Raw genomic sequence first — 23,019 nt, 5'->3', positions numbered from 1 at the left:
CAGGGGGCAGGAGCATCCCCTCTTCCCACCCCCCATTGCAGACCCCCCCTCACCCCCATTGCAGACCCAGCTGGGGGCAGGAGCATCCACTTCTCCCACCCCCCCTTGCAGACCCCCCCCACCCCCATTGCAGAGCAGCTGGGGGCAGGAGCATCCCCTCTTCCCACCCCCCATTGCAGACCCCCCTCACCCCCATTGCAGACCCAGCTGGGGGCAGGAGCATCCACTTCTCCCACCCCCCCTTGCAGACCCCCCCAACTCCATTGCAGAGCAGCTGGGGGCAGGAGCATCCACTTCTCCCACCCCCCCTTGCAGACCCCCCCCACCCCCATTGCAGAGCAGCTGGGGGCAGGAGCATCCCCTCTTCCCACCCCCCATTGCAGACCCCCCCTCACCCCCATTGCAGAGCAGCTGGGGGCAGGAGCATCCACTCCTCCCCCCACATTGCAGACCCCCCTCACCCCCATTGCAGAGCAGCTGGGGGCAGGAGCATCCACTCCTCCACCCCCCATTGCAGATCCCCCCCACCCCCATTGCAGACCCAGCTGGGGACGGAAGCATCCGACCCCCACGCAGGGGGCCAGCAGGTAAGTCTGATTTCATGTCAGGTGATTTTTGCTATCTTGAAGGTGATTTTCTCTTCTGCATTTGCCTCAGTGTAACTGGCCGGCTGTTTATTCCCCGTCCCCTCCCCCGGTTGCACCTTTGCAATTCCCAGGTAGGGGAGGTGCAGCAGCAGAGTTCTGCCCCGTTGTACGTGGTGCTGCGGTTTTAAATACGTGGTGGGGGGAGAGGCACCACACCTACAAACTCTCCAACAAGCTGCAGTGGGCGATCTTCCCTGCGTAGGAGCAAGGGTGCAGATTCCACCTTGCTCCTAATGCATTGTCTTATCCGGTTGAGTGTACAGATGTGAGGCTTGTTCGTTAAGTCCACGCAGCTGCAGTGTATAGAGCATCCCCAGTCTGGGTGTGAGGGCTCCATGCATGCATTTTGGAGACATGTCACCTTGCCGGCGCGTGTGTGCATATGACTAAGGGTTCCTTCCACGCGTGCACGTTGGAGAAGGGTTCATCCTTGCACGTGCGAATGGCTTATGCATCTTGGAGAGAGGGATTTCACGGCACATGGGCATTTGACGGTACCTTGCTGGCATGCACGTTGGAGAAGAGTCCCCCATTGCATGTGAGAGAATTCCATATATGTATGCAGGTTGGAAAGGGGTTCTCCCTGCAGGCATACTGGCATGTGAGTGAGCAAACTTTAGACAGAAGGGCGTTTTTTAGCCTGTCCCCTAAAATAAAACGATGCTCGCACTTCGAATATAGCAAAACAAATGAAATGGGGCTCAGCAAAGCCTGCCCTATTCTGCTGGGCACCGGGCAGGGCTGTGCAAAGAACTGCAGAAGTCTGTTGCTGCCTCTGAAATAAAGGGGATTTATGGCCCTGCGTTCAGTGACACCTTACAAGAGGAAAGGCGATATTGACTGCAAATGGCATTTGCTCCCTTTTCCAAAATTGTGGTCTTGTCCAGGTCACTCAGACATTGGGCTTTATTGATTGAGCTGGAGATAGTTACTTGCTTTATTGAATGGAATAAAGAGACTTGATCAGATGTGTGTGTGTGTGTATATATATATGTGTGTGTACATATTTTTTTTTCTCTTTTGTTCTTAGAGGGCAACAAATAGGTCCCACCCAGCAGCTGAGATTGCAGTTCTGGAGATCAGGCACTAGGACAAACCCGCTCAGCCCCCACCCCCTCTTATTCTGCTGTCTGATCTCTTCTTAGCTGCATTTCTCCCCCTTTGAAGCTGGTGGATTCCTGCCCACTTCCCCTTGAAGAGGAAATCGTTTTTTAAAAAAGCAAAAGGGGATTATTTTCACATGCATGTATATTCCCTCTTAAACCAAGGAACGGTTTTTCAGAGGCAGAACCCTGGCAAAACTGTGGGTGTGTGTTTTGTTTTGTTTTTAACCTTATTAACCATAAAATAAAATGCGTTGCTCTGAAGTTGTATTTCTTGGCGCTTTTTCCTTAAATGACCTTGTGCTTTTTAACCATTCTTAAGAATTTTTCAAAGCCTTCATCATAAGATATAAATTGCTCATCAGAAAAAATAGCACTTGCGTTTATGTTAAGTGTGCTTAAAATAATATTTCATCTCAATTTATCTCATAACTCCTTACTTACAGGATCATTCATCCACATCCCAACTGAGTTATGCACCTATCAATCTGTAGCTTTCTCTAAGCAAATAGCAGATCTTTAATGTTGTGTGTTTCTCAAGAGGGAATGATTTTTTAAATTATATTTATCTTTCTATATCTTCTCACTTATTTTGCACAGAGCTAGAGAAAGGCAGCTTGCAGTTTTCTCTTATTTTGAGTTGATTCTCCATTATTCTCAAATAATTCCCCAATTTTGTGTGTTTTAATACACGTCAAGGATGGTATCTAGTAGTTTGTAATACCTGAGCCACATACTCTGAATGGAAAATTCTCTCTTCAGAAACAGCCATTGGTGTGATGAAATCTAACTATTATTGAAAGTGGTATAATCTGATCCTTTTAAAATGTCTTGAACACAGCCCCTTTTGTGCTAAAGAAAAGGCAGAGGTCTGGCATTTTTAAATAGTTCCCACAACAAGCCCAGTATCAGTTATTCAATTGCTGCAGGGAACGTTCAGCATTATTTTGAGTTTTGCCCAACAAAAAATAAACGCTTGGACAGATCTTTCCCAATCCAACATAGATCATTTTCATTTTTAACCAGCATTGGTGTGCCTAGTAGATCCTGTGTGTTGAATAAAGTGCACAGATTGGTTTCTCTGGTGATCCCATCAGATGAGAGCACAAAGATTGAGAACATCATTAACGATTATTTCTGCATATTTTTTCACGGTAAGAGGTTACTTGGTAGAAGAGGTAGTACTAGCTGGTAAGAATAATTCTCAGTCATATGTGCTCATTAAACAAGTGAGTCAGCTAACAGCTCTGTGCCTCAGTTTCCCGCTCTGTAAAATAAAGGATAATGATAAATAAATGAAAATAAAGGATAAAATAAGGATAACTACTATTTTTCTGGTAGGTGTGGTAAAGATTAACCCTTTAACAATAAAAGCACTTACAGTATAGCACCTTTCATCTGAAGATCATAAACTGTAATATGAAGGAGTGTATACATTCACACTTTACATATAGGGAAATAGAGGTACAGTGTTTGCAACTATGCCATTGTCTTTCAGCAAGTCAGAGACAAACAGACTTGGAATAGAACTCCAGACTTCTGATTCCTAGTCTATGCTGTAACCATCAGACCATGCTGCCTTTCAGATTCATTAATGTTTCTATAGCATTTTGAAGTTCTAAAACACTGTATTAAAGAGCTCAATTGAGGCAAAGTATAGACTGCTGTGGATGGCACTCTAAGACATTCTTTAATTATCTTCCACGTTGCCATGATCTTGAGGCCATATAGAGCTCCATTAATTGCCGGTGGCTGCCATACATATCCTAAATAGACTATATCAGACAGATCTTTAATTAATCCCAGAGACAAACACTCATCTATGTTTGCAAACTAGGTCTTCAGCTTCCAAAGCACCTGCTTAACTACCAAGCCACAAGCCATTGAGTAAAATCTACACCACTTACATGTTTTATCAGAGTGAAGAATATCAAATGCCTTCTGTCATAAATATAAAGGGAAAGGTAACCACCTTTCTGTATACAGTGCTATAAAATCCCTCCTGGCCGGAGGCAACATCCTGTTACCTGTAAAGGGTTAAGAAGCTCAGCTAACCTGGCTGGCACCTGACCCAAAGGACCAATAAGGGAACAAGATACTTTCAAATCTTGCTGGGGCAGGGGGAAGGTTTTGTTTGTGCTCTTTATTTACGTGGTTGTTCTCTCTTGGGACTGAGAGAGGTCAGACAGAAATCCATCTTCTCCAGCCCATCCTAATCCAAGTCTCCAATATTGCAACCAGTAGAGGTAAGCCAGGCAAGGCGGATTAGTGTATCTTTTGTTTGATGTGAATTTTCCCTGTGTTAAGAGGGAGGTTTATTCCTGTTTTCTGTAACTTTAAGGTTTTGCCCAGAGGGGGATCCTCTGTGTTTTGAATCTGAATACCCTGTGAAGTATTTTCCATCCTGATTTTACAGAGGTGATTTTTTTACCTTTTCTTTCATTAAAATTCTTCTTTTAAGAACCTGATTGATTTTTCATTGTTCTTAAGATCCAAGGGTTTGGATCTGTGTTCACCTGTACAAATTGGTGAGGATTATTATCAAGCCTTCTCCAGGAAAGGGAGTGTAGGGCTTGGGGGGATATTTTGGGGAAGACGTCTCCAAGTGGTCTCTTTCCCTGTTCTTTGTTTAAAACCCTTGGTGGTGGCAGCATACTGTTCAAGGACAAGGCAAAGTTTGTACCTTGGGGAAGTTTTTAACCTAAGATGGTAAGAATAAGTTTAGGGGGTCTTTCATGCGGGTCCCCACATCTGTACCCTAGAGTTCAGAGTGGGGAAGGAACCCTGACACCTTCACTCTCCCATCAAGAAAAGTTACTTACTTTTTGCTGAGATTTGCAATAGTTCTTAATCTGTTATAAATGCCATAGTTTAAATGTTTACAAAAATTAGATCAATGTTTTGTGAGCATTTGCCTTAACTGTGCCTTGCAGGGACCAGTTCTATGGGGTAGTGGAGAGCTCCACTTCTTTCCCTCCCTTAGGACACTGCCATTTATGAAACCGAAATCTACCCACTAAGACCTGGACCAAACCCACCAATGTCTGTTCATGTTGCCACCACAGGTAATGACTCAGGTTCCTACCAGTCTTCATTGTGTTTGAACCAGTGTATTAAATTATTTCTTCACAGCAGAGTTAACCCAGGCTCTTACCCAGGTGTTGCCTCTCGCCTGACTACCGTCCACACACACAAACCTCTCATCTGGGTTTAGAGGTGCTTTAAACCTAGCTTGCTGGCACAGTTAGGAGATATGGGTTTGAGCCTGGGTTCTGCTTTAACCCAGGCTGGTAACACACCCATTTTGCAGTGTGGACACGGACTAATCAAAATAGGTGCAGATAGTCCTCCAGTGTCTTCCCACAGTTCCTTCTGGGCCATACTTTCTTCCCCGCTACCTACACCTTCCTTCTGTACCAGAAGTCACCTTCTAGTTTATGTACACCAGTTTGGCATTTAAACCCCACATTGTATGCAGCACTTCCACAGTATTTGAACAGTCTTTGGGAAGGAGATAGGGGAATGGACCAGGGAGGATGCAGTGGAGGAACCAGTGTGGTTTCCTTAGCAAGGTACCGTGCTGCCAAGATGCCTTCCACTGTGTCTCATGCCTTGCATCTGCCTCCTGTTGCCAAAATGAAGGTTGCATTAAAGCCAACAGCTGGATCAGATCATCATTCACAGTAAACTCCATGCCTGCTCATGGGTTGCAACAGAGGCAGAGGACAGGAAGTTGTTTACATTAGTGAGCTGGCAGGCTAAGAACACTTCCACACAGGTCTGTCCTTCCTGGGCCAAAGTTCTCTCACAATACACCGTGAAAGAATTCAGAGAACTTAAAGCAGCGCTAAGAGCCAGGGGATAGCCACCCAGAAGTCCTAGCCTAGCTCCTCAGGTGGGCGAGTGCAGCACTAGCGTGGATGCAGTCACACAGGTCTGGGACATTTTAAGCTTTTGCAGTAGGGCCTCTCTATCCAGGCTAATATAACCTGGGTACTCGGACCTGGTAATAGTCTCCCAAGCTGACTCTGCAGTGAAGATGTACCCTTAGAAGTGATATGCTCTGTGTCCTACTGCTGATCCCCTGAGCCATCCAGTTCCTACCTTTAGAGGTTCTCTCTAAATATCCTAGATGATATTTATTGTGTGATGTGTAAGCAGTCCCGGATCACTCCCTGTGGACACTTCCAGTTCTGTCAGGTTACCCCGTGTAGCTGTTAAGTAACTGTGGGCCAAATCATGATGTTCTTACTCAGTTTACACTCAGGCAGAACTCTGAATTGAAGTCAGTGAGCGTATTGGCCTTGTGTAAACATTTTTCAAAAAATTCACCTCTACATTTGGTTTTAGACAGCCGTCTCCAGTGGACCACACAGCAGTGACCTTTAGCTTTATAATTAAAAAAGGAAAGTCGTCTTCCTCCATGTACCTTTCTCCCCACATGGGTTCTCCCACACATTGCCTTGTTAAGAGAAGGACTTGTAAGTCTCCCACCCCTTCATTCCAATAACCACATTCCAGCCCTTCCCCCTTTCCAAAGTTTTCTAAGTGGCTACAAATTGTGACTCATCCTCTGGTTGGGTTAGCAGAAGCCATCATCACAGCCCATGTTGCATTATGGGTCAACGAACCCTGGGTACAACAACTGGCCATCAGCAGGTCTTTCTCGCACATGCACTCCATTTAGAGGTGGTTCAGCCCTAAAGGTGGGATGGCTGGGGAAAAAACAGCTGTTTCCAAACTCTGCTTCCATGTCATCCAGCAAATAGCATTGCCTTTGGGCTGGCAAATGAAATCCTTTCAAATGAGCACTCAGTGTCTGCTGTGTTAAACATGCAGGACTCTGAGCCCACTGGCTGAAGTAGGAAAATGGGGACGTTTTGGGGGTGTAGAGGGATGGGTGGAATTGGGGCGAGGAGAGGAAAAAGTGTCTTCACTTTGTTTCCAGAAGAAATGTAAGCCCAGGTATTAGGTTGAGATTTTCAAAGCAGTCTAGTACATCTTCTATTAAAATTATTTGTATTACCATAGCATCTAGGAGCTCTAGTCGTAGACCAGAACCCTACTATGCTAAACATTGTACTGTGAGATGTGTGTCTAAATCTCTTAGATTGCTTTGAAAATCTCAAACTTTTTCTCCCCCGAGGTTATTCTAATATCAAAATCTCGGGTCTCTTCAAAAGCTCATGTACATGTGTCACTCGTTGAAACTTCTGGCACAAGATAATACATGATAGAAAACCAGTCTCATTCCTGTGGATAAACTTGGAAGCTTTGCATTCTTTGTCTGAAAATGTTTCTTTATCCTCTTCTACCAAATCTGGACAAAACAACCTGGAGGCTGGGGTGGAATACACTCTGGTACATACTATCTTTGTCCTAAATAGGTAGATAAGCGGTGTTCAGGGATTCTCCATAAGGGAAAGTTTTATGCAAGGGAATTTAACAAGGCATTTTGTTTGGCTTTTTTAAAGAACAGCTTTTCTTGTACAGTGTCTGCCAGAGTTCAGTAAGGCTGCTTTGCACGGCAGCGTTATCTCTTGACATTTGGGAAAGTTATGGAATAATGGAGAAAAAAGAACTAATTCATAAAACAGATATTCTGTAAAGCACCCTCAGTGGAACGACTTAAATAAATCCTTTGAAAATGTCATCTAGAAACAACTGAGTGATACTTTGGAAAACTCCTTTTTAAAACGTTTTGGCTGCAATGTATCCTATAGAATGTTACTAGCAAAGAGTCAAGTCTGTCACAAAAAGGAAACGCAAAAGAGGCCCAGTTCAGTGGTCTGAGTATAGGGCTGAGAGCCGGGAAGTCCTGAGCTCTAGTCCTAGCACCGTTACTGATTCACTCTGTGGCCTTGAACAGGTCACCTGAGTGTCGTCACCTGAAAAGTGGGGCTAAGAACAAGTATCTCTCGGTGGTGTTGGGTGTCTCAATTAAAGAATACCTGTAAAGTGTTCTGTGATGGTCAGCTATCTTACTGTGTTTTCCCCTCTGTTCTGTTCCTTGAACTGATATGTTAAACCACTATGCTCTGCTCTTTGAAATTGTGCTACAAGATTGACGTCTCCTGTGATGCTTGCTGGGCATGGCCAGTTGGCGCTGGCCTGACAGAGGGTCAGTGGGATTGCTTATCACTTTGTTTTGAAAAAATGTTTAAGTGATTTGGAACCATCAAGGTATGCACAGAGAGGACGGATGGTCCAGTGGTTAGAATCCTAGCCTGCGACTTCAAAGACTTGTGTTCAATTCCCTGCTCCACTACAGAATTCCCGTGTGACCTTGGGCAAGTCACTTAGGGCTTGTGTAAATGAATGTGTAGCTCACCGCAAGCTTGGATGTAACTCTATGTTGCACTAGTCTGCTGGGCACTAAGCAGGGGTGCTGGAACAATTTTTATAGTGAGGGTGCTGAGAGCCATTGAACTAAACTGTAAACCCTGTATATAATGGAAACTACTTCAAGCCAGGGGGTGCAGCAGCACCCCTATTTAGGGTTGCAGACGTCCGGTTTTCGACCAGAACGCCCAGTCAAAAATGGACCCTGGTGGCTCCAGCCATCAAAAGTCCAGTCGGCGGCACAGTGGGGCTAAGGCAGGCTCCTTGCCTGCCCTGGCTCTGTGCAACTCCCTGGAAGCAGCCGGCAAGTCTGGCTCTTAGGCACAGGGGCGATCAGGGAAGCACCGTGCGCTGCCCCCAGTGCAGGCTCCGCAGCTCCCACTGGCTGGGAACCACGGCCAGAGGGAGCTGCGGGCAGCGCACACTGTGCAGAGCTGCCTGGCCTAGGGGCTGGACGTGCCGGCCGCTTCCGGGAGCAGCGTGGAGCCAGGCCAGGCAGGGAACCTGCCTTAGCTCCACTGAGCTGCCAACCAGGAGCCGCCTGAGGTAAGTGCCGCCTGGCTGGAGCCCGCACCCCAAACCTCCTGTCCTAGGTTGGAACCCCCTCCTGCACCTCTGCCCCAGGTCAGAACCCCCTCCCGCACCCCAACCCCCTGCCCCGGGTCAGAACCCCTTCCTGCACCCTAACGCCCTCCCAGACTCCACACCGCCTCCTGCACCCTAATCCTCTATTCCAGCCCTGAGCCCGCTCCTGGAGCCCGCACCCTGAACCCCTCATTTCTGGCTCCATCTTGGAGCTGGAGCCCTCACCCCCTCCCAGCCCCCAACCCCCTGTCCCAGCCCAGTGAAAGTGAGTGAGGGTGGGGGAGAGTGAGCAGCGGGGGGAGAGGGGGCTCAGAGACGGGGCAGGGGTAGGGCATCAGGGAAGGAGTGAGGCGGGGGCGGGGCAAGGGTGTTCAGTTTAGTGCAATTAGAAAGTTGGCAACCCTACGGCTAGTTCCAGCACCTGTGGCGCTGTATGTCTGTGTGGACCCTGCTGCTGTGCGTGAAATGTTCCCTACTGCACTTCGATCTAGCCTGCTTTGAAAGGGGAGTAGGTCAAGGCACGCTAGGGGGACTTTTTAACGTGCAGCAGCCAGAGTTGCCATAAGTACTGATAAAAAGGACTTAAGTATAAGTGCCAAGTACACATTGCAGAAGTCCTTATAAGTACAGGTGAGCCATGGAAATCATGCTTATGTATTTATAAGTAAAAGCACGGGTACTGTCAACTCCCGTATTCCTTGCAATTGTCCAGTCTACGTATGGACAACTACCTGAATAACGTGAACACACAGTGGAAGAGAGAGAAGAAGAGTAACAAGGTGTTATTCGTATACGTGAACAATGGATTAACAATGAGAAAATATCTTATAAATGTAAATACATTCACACACGCATGCCCCCTCCCCCCCGAATGTGGGACAGTTGGGAGGGATGTGATTGTTTGAAAAAGCTCTTGCAGAGGGGGAAAAAGTTGCTTGTATTTTAAATACCTTTTAAAGTGTACTTAAGACAAGTACTAAGTACATAGTGTTTAAAATTCTTAAGTACAAGTATGTAGTGTGCTTCAAAACAGGTAAGTACAAATGTACTTAGGTGCACGGGAACTCTGGCAGCAGCGGGATCCACATAGACACTTAGAGTGTGGCAGGCTAGTGCAAGGTATATTTACACCCCAGCTTGCAGTGAACTAAGCGTTCGTTTAGACAGGCCCTAAATCGCGCTATGCCCCAGTTCCCCATCTGTCAAATGGAGATCCTGGCACTTCCCTACCATGTAGGGATGTTGTGAGGATGAATCCAGTAAAGATTATGAGGTGCTCAGATACTATGGGAAACAGAGGCCAGATAAATACCTTGAATAAATGAGCAGACATAAAGCTGGCACATGTAAATACCAGCTCTTATTATGGTTACCTTCTTCCCTCTTATTATTTTGCATGTTCATTTGTTGCACCATACAGTCTAATTTCAGACAAATTATTCAGGGCAGAGATCTTGTCTTGCTATTTGTTTAGACGGCATCTAGGAAGGCAGGTTCCTGATTTGCTTGGGACCTTGGTGTACTACAAATAAGTAAGAAGGAGTGCTGGAAGCGCTCAACATACTGGATGTATTTATCTGTTTTATTTTCTGTGACTATAAACATAAATAAGTACAAAACTGATGCTAGTTAGTGTCCACTGCTCACACTGTCGTCTCACCTCGGCTCTGTTATGAACAATCCCCAAAAGGCTGTGGCCAGAACAGAACCCTGGTTTTAATGTACCAGGGATCAAAGGATTTTCTTAGCTTTCTGAGAGGCTTTTTCTCGTACTCTGTTTTCGTGAGCAGAATAATATCTTATCTTTTAATGGAAATAGGATCAAGCCTTTCCATTGACTTAAAATAGTGCAGGAGAAAACCTTGAGACCCTTGTGCGACAGAGTCTAATGTTGTCATGACCGCCCTGATCAGCAGAGCTTGCTACTGTGGAGCCTGCCCAGGGTTCTTCCATCTGTGTTCTCACGGAGATTAATAACCAGTTGCTTGGCTAATAAACTGCTGCATGCTCGCTCTGAAGCCCTGGCCATTGTCCTCTTCCTTACCCCCTGTCGTGGATTATTAGATTCGTGCCTGCTCTTGTGCTCTCATGGGGAGTGCAGTCTACTCTGATGATATGCGTATGGAAATTATCATGCTCCACCTACACTTCGAGACTTCTGCGGGGTGGAGTTCTCACTGGGTGATCGACAGAAGTCAGTGCAGAAAATCACCTCTGAAGCAGGATTGCCAAAGCTCGCCAGCGCCAAGTGCCACTTTTGAGGTGTGAGGGCTGCACCCAGTCTGCATAGCTTTTACAAAGAATGAGATGCTCGTTACTGTGCTATCTGCTTGTGTCTGTGTCTTACGGAGCCTTTTTTTGAATGGATAGAAACTGCTCATTGTTCGAGTTCACTAGTGCTGAGTACCAAATCCCGAGGCATTCCAAGAGAGGAGGAGCAGGCTTGGGCTCCAACCTGTTGGATTCACCCGGGCCCATGAACTGCCCCAACATCTCTGAGTTGACAGCTGAACCAGAGGGTGGACTGTACTCTGGGCACCCTATTCCTAAAGTGTTGCTTTTATTGATGTGAGAGAGGGTGCCATTGCTTCCCAGGCAGGCTGAGCATGAGGGCAGGCAAAACACCGGCCAGATGTATGGTGGGGAGACAGCTGATTTGTTTGTGGTGCAGGGTGATCATCGTATTTTTTTTTAAGTTCAGAACAGACACCCGTGATCATCTAGACAGACCTCCTGTATAACACAGGACTTCCTGAACTAATTCCGGTTGGAACTAGAGCAGATCTTTTAGAACAACTCCAATCTTGATTTAAAATTTCCCTGAGATGGAGACTGTAGCACAGCCTTTGGTAAGTTTTTTCCAGTAGTTAATTACCCTCATTTTTAAAAAAATTGTACCTTATTTCTAGTTAGAATTTGTCTAGCTCCAACTTCCAGCAACTGGATTTTCTTGTAACTTTTGTCTAGTAGATTGCCAAGCTCTCTCTTATCAAATTTCTGTTCCCCATGTAGGGACTTATAGACCACGATTAAATCACCTTTAATCTTCCCTTTGATAGGCTAAATCAACTTCAGGAGCCCAAATTTGTTAGTCTCTAAGGTGCCACAAGTACTCCTTTTCTTTGTGTGAATACAGACTAACTCGGCTGCTACTCTGAAAACTATAATACATGTTTTCCAATCCTTGAATCGTTATTGTGGCTCACCCTCTCCAATATATCGGCATCCTTCTTGAAGTGCAGATGCCAGAACTGGACACAGTATCCCGGCCACAGTGCCAAATACAGAGGTAGAATAACCTCCCTACTCCACATTCCTCTGTTTATACATTCAAGGACAACATGAGCCCTTTTGGTCACAGCGTCACACTGGGACCTCAGGTTCAGCCGGTTATCCACCATGACCCCACATCTTTTTCATTGTAACAGCTGAGGGCGCTGCATTGGTTTTGCCTTCAATTTTTGTGTGCGTTTAACCTAGGTCACAGCTGAATATACTTAAAAAACAAACCAACCCCTTCCCCCCGCCCCAACCCGGTCTGTGGTTTTAGGGCTGTTTTTAACTTCTACTGGCAAGTTTTGTGTGGGTTGCTGTTCAAGGGTTAGGAGACTTTCTGTCTACTCTTTTCAACACAGGCTGAGAACCTGGAAGTCCCAGATTCTAATCCCAGCTTAGTTTCTTTCTGTCTGTCCAGTTTTTTAGGGGGTTGCCCATCATTGTGGCATCTGAGTGGCGCCAGGCCACTGTGCTGCAGTTTTCCCCATCCCAGAGGGGCATTAGGGTTAATCAGCTGCTCTGTGTGCAGTGTCTTTCAGGTGCAAAGCATGATGTAAGCTTTAAGTATTAGTACTGGACTTTTCAGGAGAACCTTAGAGGAGTGTATTCATGGGTCCCAGGCAAGTCTCTGAAGAATAGCACCACTTGCATGAATTTACTCCCCAGCCATTTGTCCCCTCAGCGTGCGTTTTTGAAAAACACCTCTCTCAAAATTTAAACAAGTTCCTGTGGACCTGGACAACTTCCAGAGTTAGTATGTCAAGAGCGGACTCTTTGCGCTCTCTCTGAAATCAGTGGGTGGTTTGAACTGGAGGGCAGGAGTATTTCTCTATTCTTGGATAGTCCATTGTTCTTTTATATTGATTAAGGTATGGAGTGTTAACACCTAGTTAACTAACTTCCCAAGAACACTGCTGCTCTATGTAAATGAGACATTCTACAATGCAGAGAAGCAGCAATGTCCCCAGGAAGGAATCACTCTTTTTTCTCAAAAAAGAAAAGGAGTACTTGTGGCACCTTGTGGCACCTTTTTTCTAGTTGCTTTGTATTTTTAACCTCCTTCTTTCTTTTACGTGACCCCTCCACAGGCTCTTTCACAAGGTGCAGAAGGGGCCAGGAGAATTGCTATATGATTTTTCTTTGCCTCTATTTAGGATTGGATGGTAGTACTATCCCAAACTCTACCTAAAACCAAACTTCACCCACAAAAGACACCATGCTAGATTGGGCTACCACTCAGAAAAGACTCTGCACTTCTTCAAAATATCATCCCTATTCTTTCTTGCCTGCTTTAATAAGGATTGAAATGATTTAAATCAACATTGTTAACTTTACTAAGGTGTAAGAATCAACCCCTCCTTGAGATGGCGTGTCATTTCATCCCCTCTTGGCGCTCCTGTTTCAGGCAATCTGTCAGGAACATTGCACTGGTTTTACTCTGCTGACAATTTGAAGGTTCTGTTTGCAGCTGTAATGGCTGGAGGCTTGTGCCAAGATTTGCAAAAGTCCTAATTATTTTTGGGTGCCTAATGTACGCATCTTTAAGTGTCCTGCTGACCCTATTATTGGAATGCCTCTTTGCACACTTCCTGATGACTAATGAAAATTTATTTTCTATATGTAAAACTTCAGTGATCTTTTGATTTTCAACTTTTCAAGCCACCCAGAGGCAGCTGAACACAGTCTTTCCTCAGGTATTCAAGTAAAACAATTAAAGTTTTACTACAAATCTCTGTGTGTGCATGTGTATAAGAGAGAAGCATAAATAAAACTTTAGATCAACCAAAATAACTCCCACCCCCCCCCACCCGAATCCCCAAAACGTGTGACTTTGTATTTGTGGGAGGGTCATTTTAGACTATATAGCTGAATCTAAAATGTTCAACTTTTTCCCAGCATTTGTTTAAATAAAACAATGTCTCCACATTTAATGGGCTGTAAATTATGATGATGTCTTTAAATTCCTGTTGAAGGACTGCTTCATGCATTAGGCAGGACTTTAATGCTCAGTCATGCAGAGTCTTCTGATCATTTAAATGTTCAACCTAGATCTGCATTGCTGTATTTAGATCTCCACCAAAGTATCTGCCAGTGCTATCTCCCAATCGGTCTCTTCATTTCCTAGATTGAGTCTAGTCTGAGAATTGTATGGATCCTGTGGATGCAGGGATCGTCCACCAGGATGCAGTTTACACTGCTTGCATGCTGAGGGCCTGTTCCTGTGTCCTTTACTCAGGCAAAACTCCCATCAAAGTCAGTGGCATTTTTTAATATTAATAATGGCTTTGCTTGAGTAAAGAATCAGGCCCTGAGTTTTTTATATCGATTGGTAGTAAAAAAATTTCTACACAACCAAAATACTTCATTGTAATTTTTTATTTTTCATGGAGTCGTCTTGATTTTACCCCCCTCAACATAAAACTCACATTTTAAAAAATGCTTATGCTTGTTACTAATAGAAATGCAGATTATTAAATTGCAGGGTTTTTAAAAATCCGGTTGACTTTTCACCGTGTATCACATCATTCAATTACTATTTGCATTAACCTCATCTTGCATAATAAATCTATGGTTTGTCTAGATTAAGGCAATTTGCACCATAGTTTCACTGCTGCAATTGTCCAGTAGGGATCCTAAATTAGTCAGTTTCATGTATGTTGCTTGCCAGTTTCACCTTTTTGTTCTACTGCCAGTGTAGTTTTGCTGGCATTGCAGAGGAATGTTAATATCTCCCAACAAACCGTGCTTATTTAGTCTATTCCTATTAAACACCCACTCCCATCCTGGCGGCTTTTGTTTCCTGTATTTAAATTTAGAACATACATTTAACCCTGGTCCATATTAGAAAATTTGTATTGGTGTAACTAAATCCGATTTTAAAATCAATAAATGTAGATTCACGTAAGTCAGTTTAAATTGCGCTTAAACCAATTTTGCTTAACGTGGTAAGTTAGCTGGAAGTGCCTCTTTAAAAATCCGCAGGAACTTGCTCTTCTACATGGAGTTAAATGTGACACTCTGTTGATTATTTGTCCTCTCTCATTTTAGGTTGGAAATGGAGGATGTCTGTTGGATGCTGTGACTAGGATGCTTTCGCAAGCCAGAGCATCCCTGCTAATCATTGCCTGATCAATGGCTCAGAAGTGCAGGAGCGGATAGATTTTTAAACACCTCCTCAGAGATGCCTGATGAGACGCTTCAAAACAGCAGCGGGATGGAGGAAGCAGTGCAGAGGGAGAACAAGGCTGGAACACGCAGCCCGCACCGAGGCTCCCTGCGGAGAGCTGTGGCTACGGCAGTGACCTTTGATGGAGAAGCCACTATGGACAGAAGGAAAAAGAAAAAGAAAGAGTCCCGTCCAGAGTCTATTATAGTTTATCGGTCGGAGAATGAAAATAAGGTGGAAGAAGAGCAGGCGGATGAGGAAGGAAGGGAGAGAAGTTCAGAAGAAGGCTCTAAGTTCTTGGGAAATTCCGTGGCAGATGGTACGTATCCCCAGAAGCTGCAGCTGACACCCAGATTCAACTAGCCATTGAGCCACTGAACAGTAAAATATATTGATCCGTGTGTAAATAGGGTCACTAACTCTTGCCTGTCTTTTTTTGTTGTTTGTTTGTTTCAAAGGTATGGGGAAGGATAAAACTTCTGGAAGTCTATCCTCCTCTCTTGCGGCTGAGTGCTCTGAAGCACCATGGGCATCCATGGGACTTGAGGGCACAAGCCCCTTTTCAGATGTAGTGTTTATTAGGGTACATGCTGCGAGTTATTTTTTGAGCTTCCGTATCGTTACTTTTTGGAAAATTGGGCATTTTCAATTTACAAATCGAGGGTCTTTTTTTATGAATTCAGGATGGGTGGGCTGGTCGGGGAGCACAGGAGGAGAATCCAGGGCCGCCTTTCCAGCTCCGCTACTGACTTTTGATGTGCAAGGCACTTTAACTTCTACTCCTCAGTTTTCCCTGTCGCATAATAGCGGAGAGCGAGTTTGAGAGGCTTCAGACATGAAAGTGCTTTGAAATCCCAGATAAAAGGCACCAGGGGTTATTTTTTGGTCTGTTGTCTTAGCCACTTATTTGTTTGAATATCTTCCCCATTGGTCCCCCTCTTCTTAAATCTTTTTTTTTTTTTAATGTAGCTGCTAATTTAGGGCCTGATGCAGTGAGATGTTGAGCACACCCTCCTCCCATTGACTTTGGGATCAGGCCCTCTTCCCTACTTAGAACTGCATGTAAAGCAAATGGATGGGAACTCGGGCTCCAGGTTGATCAATTCTAGAGGCTCTTTCTGGTATAGTGCCATAGGGAGAGGGCATTGGCTGCAGCCTCCTGTTGATACCGTCTCAGCATAGCTTCCTCTTTGGAAAGGGACTCCTTGTCAGGGACAACGGTGAGCACTTTCAGAGCTGCTTTCACCCAGAAGGGCAGCTGGAGATCTCTGCACGGGGGCGAGTCCCTGCCAGGTCTTCCAGCCCTGTCCATCTATTCGGACTCATAGCTAATAAGGAAGGAGAGTAGTGTTGTGTGTGGGTTTTTTTTTTTTGCGGGGAGGGGGTGCTAATAAATAAGGAAAATTGCAGTGCATGTATATTCCATTCCTTTCCCTGTGCGGAATGCACTGCTGGTATTCACAGTCCAGTTAGATCGCTGCATCTCAAACCTACTGTCCTGCTGTGTTTTCAAGCCTCAAAAGGTTTGCAGACAGTGGACGCTTCAGTTTTAAAGTGTGTGCCATCGTCCCTTCATTGATGTCATAACTGAATTGCTACTTTCCCTAGGGAATATCCATATCCTGTTTTAGGCTTGCAAACTCGTCTATTCTCACCTCTGCCCGTGCCTTCCTCTGACTTGAGCAACCACTCCTCCGCCCAGTGTCCCACTCAGGCAATAAGTCTGCTTGGGCTAGTCAAGCCAGCTAACGATCCCCGTATTCTTCCAGGACTGGGCTGGGGATGGGATTTGTTCTGTCCCTCCCTATGGAACTCCATCTCCATGTTGGCTGCCTTTAGATTATGCTGCAGGTCCCAGGGACTTCTGTTGTCTCTTTCTTGCCCGTTTTTGGCCCCTTCCTTTGCTTTTTGTTTCTGTTCTCTTCCTGCCCTTTTCTTCCCCTGACTTTCTCCAATGTGGACTGGATCCTTTGTGGTGGTGACTAGTTTGCCTGGGTCTGTCTGTGTGCCACATCGTTTGATATTGGGCCCTATTTGGGCTGATTGACTTTCCCTTTAATTCTTTTAAAATGTCTCTCATATGTTTATGGCTCGTGGAGGGAAACGTTTGCAATAGGTGCCTTACAGAGCAATGAAATAAATATCTTTAACCGGGACTGTTGCAACTCCCTTCTCTGTGGCCTCTACAATCCCAGCTCTCCAGCAAGAACAGATTGCTCCCACCTGCCTTTTAATAGGTCCAGAGAATGTAACCACCACCACCTTCATGAGCTACATCAGATTGCCCAGACTTGTTTTGAAAACTCTCTGTGGACTTGCTGCAGCCTAAGTAACAGACCTGGGGCCAAATTCAGAATTGATGTGTAAGGGCGTATAACTGGGACCCCTCTAACCACTGTGTAAGGCAGGGTTGGGCAAACTACAGGATGGATCCGTCCCGTGAGCTGTTTGAGCTCCCACTGGGGAGCGAGATCTGGGGGTTGGCCCGCTCCGGCTGGGGCACAGGGTCGGGGACCGTACCACGTGGCTCCCAGAAGCCACGGCATGGCCCTGCTCCGGCTCCTACATGCTCAAATGGCCCCTCCGGCGCTCCAATGGGAACTGCAGGGGCAGTGCCTGCAGATGGGGCAGCGTGCAGAGCTGCCAGACCGCGCCTCCGTGTAGGAGCTGGAGAAGGGACATGCTGCTGCTTCCAGGAGCAACCTGAGGTAAGTGTCGCTCGGAGCCTGCGCCCCTGAGCCTCTCCCCACGCCCCAACCACCTGCCCCAGCCCTGATCCCCCTCCCGCCTTCCAAACCCCTCGATCCCAGCCTGGAGCACCCTCCTGCACCCCAAACCTCTCTTCCCCAGCCCCACCCCAGAACCCGCACCCCCAGCTGGAGCCTGCATCCCTTCCTGCACCCCAACCCCCTGCTTCAGCCCGGAGCCCCCTCCCGTACCCTGAACTCCTCATTTCTGGCCCCACCCCAGAGCCCTCACACCCTTCCGCACCCCAACTCCAATTTTGTGAGCATTCATGGCCCGCCATACAATTTCAATTCCCAGCCATGGCCCTAGGGCCAAAATGTTTTCCCACCCCTGGTGTAAGGGGCTCTGAGTTGATGTAACTTAGAAGGCTTAAGAATGGGGGCTATTTTAACTTAGTCTTATACCCTTTAGTTGCTTTTCTTGCTACATCTTATCCCTTGTCATGCAAATTGTACCAACTTAGACTTTCCTTCCCCCCACTTCTGAATTTGGCCCACTGAGTATATTGTGGTTGGTGTAACACGCATGTTGAGGGGACCAGAAGAGAAAGTTGCACCATTTTAGAGTCCCCTCTGAATCTGGCCCATTCTCTTTCCTCTACCATCTCCCCTCTCTTCCTATAGCAGCTGCCTCTTGTTTTTCCTTTTACACAGCCTCACCAGTACAGAACCTTCTCCACTCCTGTCCTCTCAACCAGCGTCCCTGGATAGCTCCACATTTTCTTCCATTGTCCTGTGTGATCTCCTGCTTGCATCTCTTAGCTTCCCTTGCCCTGCCTTTTTTATATTATTATTATTATGATGATTTGAACGCTAACTGTATTGTCTAATTCCACGCAATGTCTTTGGGGATTTGCATGAAATGTACTTTAAAAAATAGTTCTCTTGAATGTTGATGAAATGTATCTCCATTTCAAGGTGCCTGGAGCATGCCCTTAGACAGCCGATATGTTACTTTAACTGGAACTATCACAAGAGGGAAGAAGAAGGGTCAGATGGTGGACATCCATGTTACGCTAACCGACAAAGAGCTACAGGAGCTGGCTAAGTCAAAGGAGCCTCCAAAAGATGAGACGCCAGAAGGGAAGAAGACTTGCGACATTGGATTGGACAGGGGCCCCCATGTCCTGCTTTGGAGCATCATCTGCCTTCCTGTCATCTTTGTAGTGTCCTTTGTGGTTTCCTTTTACTACGGGACCATCACTTGGTACAACATCTTCTTGGTGTACAACGAAGAGAGGACCTTCTGGCACAAGATCACCTTCTGCCCCTTACTGATTATCTTCTATCCTGTCATAATCATGGTCATGTCTTTCTTCCTAGGCTTGTATACGGCAGTTACTCAGATTGCGTGGTCCTTCGGTGGCTGGTGGCATGCCGTGAGTGATATGGAGAAGGGATTCTGTGGCTGGTTGTGTAGCAAGCTGGGCCTAGAAGACTGTTCCCCATATAGCATTGTTGAGCTGCTAGATTCTGACAATATCTCAGGTAGTCTGTCTGGCAAAGGCTCTGCACAGGGTGTTGAGACTTCAACAGTTTGAGGCTTTGTGCTGCCTGTCTCTGACTTTCTTGTTCACATGTATTCTGAATGGTGCACCACACAAAGAACTATGCTGCCTTTTTTATGTTGGAGCACACACATAGAGAATGAAAACTTGGGAGTTGGGGGGAAGAGGGGACGTGAAATGTGTACAGAGCACCAAAAAATGCCGGATGAGAGTCTGGCATTTGTTGTCAGGTGAACATGCATGGTTATGTCATAGGGCTGCTTAGCTGATCTCTTTAATATTTGGTTTTAGCAAATCACAACTGTATGTAATTGTGAGAAGATCCAGGTGTGTGGGGTTAAGGTGGGAAGCTGTATAGGTATGTTGGGATGAGTGGCAAAAGCCCCGTACTTCTGCAAAAGGCCGTTCTAGTTTTAGGGTGGAAAGGATGGACCATATAGTGATTATAGACCTAGCTAAAGGAGTCTGTTCTCTGGACAATCCCTGTACCCAACACCTGCTGAAATCAGGAGATCTGTACTTATGTGGTGCTAGAGGCTAGATTGAAAAGTGCATGGTGTTACTAAAGTTGTCTTAGAAACCAGTTGTGACAGGTTCGGTCACGGAGACCCCCTTGGGACTGTCACCTGATGTGCTGAGACTATCTCTGAGCCATTTTTCTCTACCAACGTGGGATTCCGGAACCCTGCCTTGTTGACACAGACACGCTAGCCTGATGCAAGACAGACCCAGGTCTGGTCCATGCCCCTAAAGCTACAGACTTTAACCAAAAACTGCTCAGCAGGTCACCTATCTCCAGCACCGAGGCACCCAGTTCCCAATGGGATCCAAACCCCAAATAAATCTGTTTTACTCTGTATAAAGCTTATACCGGATAAACTCATAAATTATCCCCCCTCTATAACACTGATAGAGAGATATGCACAGCTGTTTGCTCCCCCAGGTATTAATCACTTACTCTGGGTTTATCAATAAACAAAAGTGATTTTATAAATTTTATAAAGTATAAAAAGTAGGATTTAAGTGGTTTCAAGTAATAACAGACAGAACAAAGTAAGTTACCAAGCAAAATAAAACAAAACACGCAAGTCTAAGCCTAATACCTTAAGAAATTGATTACAGGTAAATCTCACCCTCAGAGATGTTCCAGTAAGCTTCTTTCACAGGCTAGATTCCTTCCTAGTCTGGGCCCAGTCCTTTCCCCGGTACAGTCCTTGTTAGTTCCAGCAGGCATTTTCGGTGAAAAGCAGAGGCTTTCTCGTGACTGGGACCCCCCTTTGTTCTGTTCCACCCCCTTTTATATCTTTGGCACAAGGCAGGAATCTTTGGTCTCTCTGGGTTCCCACCCTTCCTTCTAAATAGAAAAGCACCAGGTTTAAGATGGATTCCAGTATCAGATGACATGTTCACATGTCCTGTGAAACCCCTCCATTCTTCCGGGGCTGGCCCGCACTTATACAGGAAGCCTTTCAGGTAAATAAACCATTTACAACCAATTGTCCTAGTCAGTGGGAGCAATCAAGATTCTAAACCACCATTAATGGCCCACACTTTGCATGATTACAATAGGACCTCAGGGTTATACTTCATATTCTTAGTTTCAGATACAAGAATGACACATTCATACAATTAGGATGAGCACACTCAGTAGATTATGAGCTTTGTAATGATACCTTACAAGAGACCTTTTGCATGAAGCATATGCCAATTACAACATATTCACACTTCTAAACATATTTTTGCAAAGCATATGGAGTGCACCGTCACACTGGTATGTTGGGAAAGGTGTTTCACAAGTTCACACCAATGCAACAACCCTTGCAAGTAGTCTGGCTGCTGCAGCAAAGAATGTATAGTGGTTTGAAAGGCAACCTCGATACTGAATATCTGGTTTGGTGTGCAAGCAAAAGCTCAGGTTGTGTCAAAAGGTTCCTCCTTTAGCAGCATAAGAAAGAAGCATCTCCACTGAACAAGAACCAGGAGTTTGTACTTGTGAATGCAGTGTGTGTTTGTGTGGAGCAGTAGCACATGTAGTTAGAGCTGCACAGGTGATATGTGCAGAGGGAAAGTCTTTCTACATAGATATGAGGCAACGGAATGGCCTGTCTTGCTGTCCTGATAGGGCAGTGAATCTGCCCCTTGGGAATGGGAGATCCTGAGCCAGTGTCATTTAGCGCGAATGCAAAATGCATTAATGTCTCTGGCTGGAAATCCCACCCCCATTACTTGACTCCATACAGTTAATTATACTGAGCATTGATGGACTTCAACCTTCATTTTAAGTCTGTCCCCTTCCCGCCGTATTTCATTGTCATGGATGTTTTTCTTCTTTTGGAGACATTCATGGTGTCATCACCTCCTGGCGGAACATTTTTAAGGCATTTAAAGACTGGCACAGAAGCTCCTGTCTGATCCCTATCTTGACTGTAACGTTTCGGACTGGGAAGGTGGGTGGTAATTGAGTTACAGGTGTCCAAAAGGTAGCTGTAGTTTATAAGTACTCTGCACACACATACCTCTACAGCAGTGGTTTTCAACCTTTTTTTCGTTTCCAGACCTCCTAAAATTGCTGAATAGAGGTGCAGACCCCTTTGGAAATCTTAGACATAGTCTGTGGACACCCAGGAGTCCGTGGACCACAGGTTGAAAACCACTGTTCTACAGCAAAGTTGGTGCCAATGAAAGGCCTGGAGCCTGAGCCCTATACTTCCACATCCCCAAGGTACAGACATTAAGGGCAGCAACCAATCAATCTTCCCCTTCACTGCCTCACTCCCAGCCTGGAAGGGCCCACCAGTCACATGCGTGGAGATAGGTGATTCATAGTCCGTGTGCAATCTATTCAAACAATGTGGCCTTCATGGATGTATGCACTTTTCTCCCCTACCAGAGGGCTTATCTGCTTTAGTCTTGGGGTTGCTGAAAGCTTGTTTCTCACACAGTGGGCTTAGCGGGGACACTGACCTTCCCAGCATGGGGACTTGGCTTGTTTAAAACTGTTGTGTGTATGCCTGACCTCTTCCTTCTGCAGCTCACTGCTGGGCATTTGCGACCGGCCGGATAGGATGCAAAGCAGCCTGCTGTAAGTACAGCTGTATTTCCACATCTGTGCTTGCTCCAGCTTCACTGTTCTGAATCTGGTGCCTGGAGAAGTAAACAAATGACAGCACATTGGCAGGCAAAACAGCAAAACCAAATGTGTGCCAAAGAGATAGGGAACAAAATCCCAGGAGCAAAGAGATTAAAGCCAGCCACAAACAGAGCCTCTCGGCTTCCGTGAATAGCATCATATGTTAAAGAGAATCTCCTGGTCTCTTTTCACATCAAACTAATCTCAGTAGAATTTTACTCCTCCCGACACTGATCCCTTTTTCTGGGCATTGATCAAACCTCTGCTTACATCTGTAGTTGTAACAAGGATTAGGATTCCGACTTGCAATTGTGTCTTGTAGGAAAATGAAGAGAATGCCGCTGGCTCCTTGGACTTCCTGTACAAAAATCTAAACTGCTGGGCACACTTTTGTGCCCAACACCTGGGAAGCCCCTAAACATTTGGGAGATTTCTGAATTTGTAGTGCCGGTGTCTTTTAAGGTTTCAGAGTAACAGCCGTGTTAGTCTGTATTCGCAAAAAGAAAAGGAGTACT

The 23,019-nt window shown here is 45.8% G+C and overlaps 1 protein-coding gene across 1 annotated transcript; it reads left to right on the top strand.

Annotated features, from left to right (window-relative positions):
* Positions 1–514: 514 nt before the first annotated feature.
* On the top strand, positions 515–23,014 carry TMEM169 (transmembrane protein 169). The gene is made up of 3 exons (XM_073304686.1): positions 515–587; positions 15,002–15,438; positions 18,785–23,014. The coding sequence occupies exons 2-3, from the start codon at positions 15,135–15,137 to the stop codon at positions 19,405–19,407; spliced, it is 927 nt and encodes a 308-aa protein (XP_073160787.1). The 5' UTR covers positions 515–587; positions 15,002–15,134; the 3' UTR covers positions 19,408–23,014.
* Positions 23,015–23,019: the final 5 nt, after the last annotated feature.

The sequence above is a fragment of the Lepidochelys kempii genome, chromosome 11, assembly GCF_965140265.1.
Source record: "Lepidochelys kempii isolate rLepKem1 chromosome 11, rLepKem1.hap2, whole genome shotgun sequence".
Taxonomy (NCBI): Eukaryota; Metazoa; Chordata; order Testudines; family Cheloniidae; genus Lepidochelys; species Lepidochelys kempii.
Note: the sequence above shows the minus strand (reverse complement) of the source record. Positions and strands in the feature narration are given on the sequence as shown.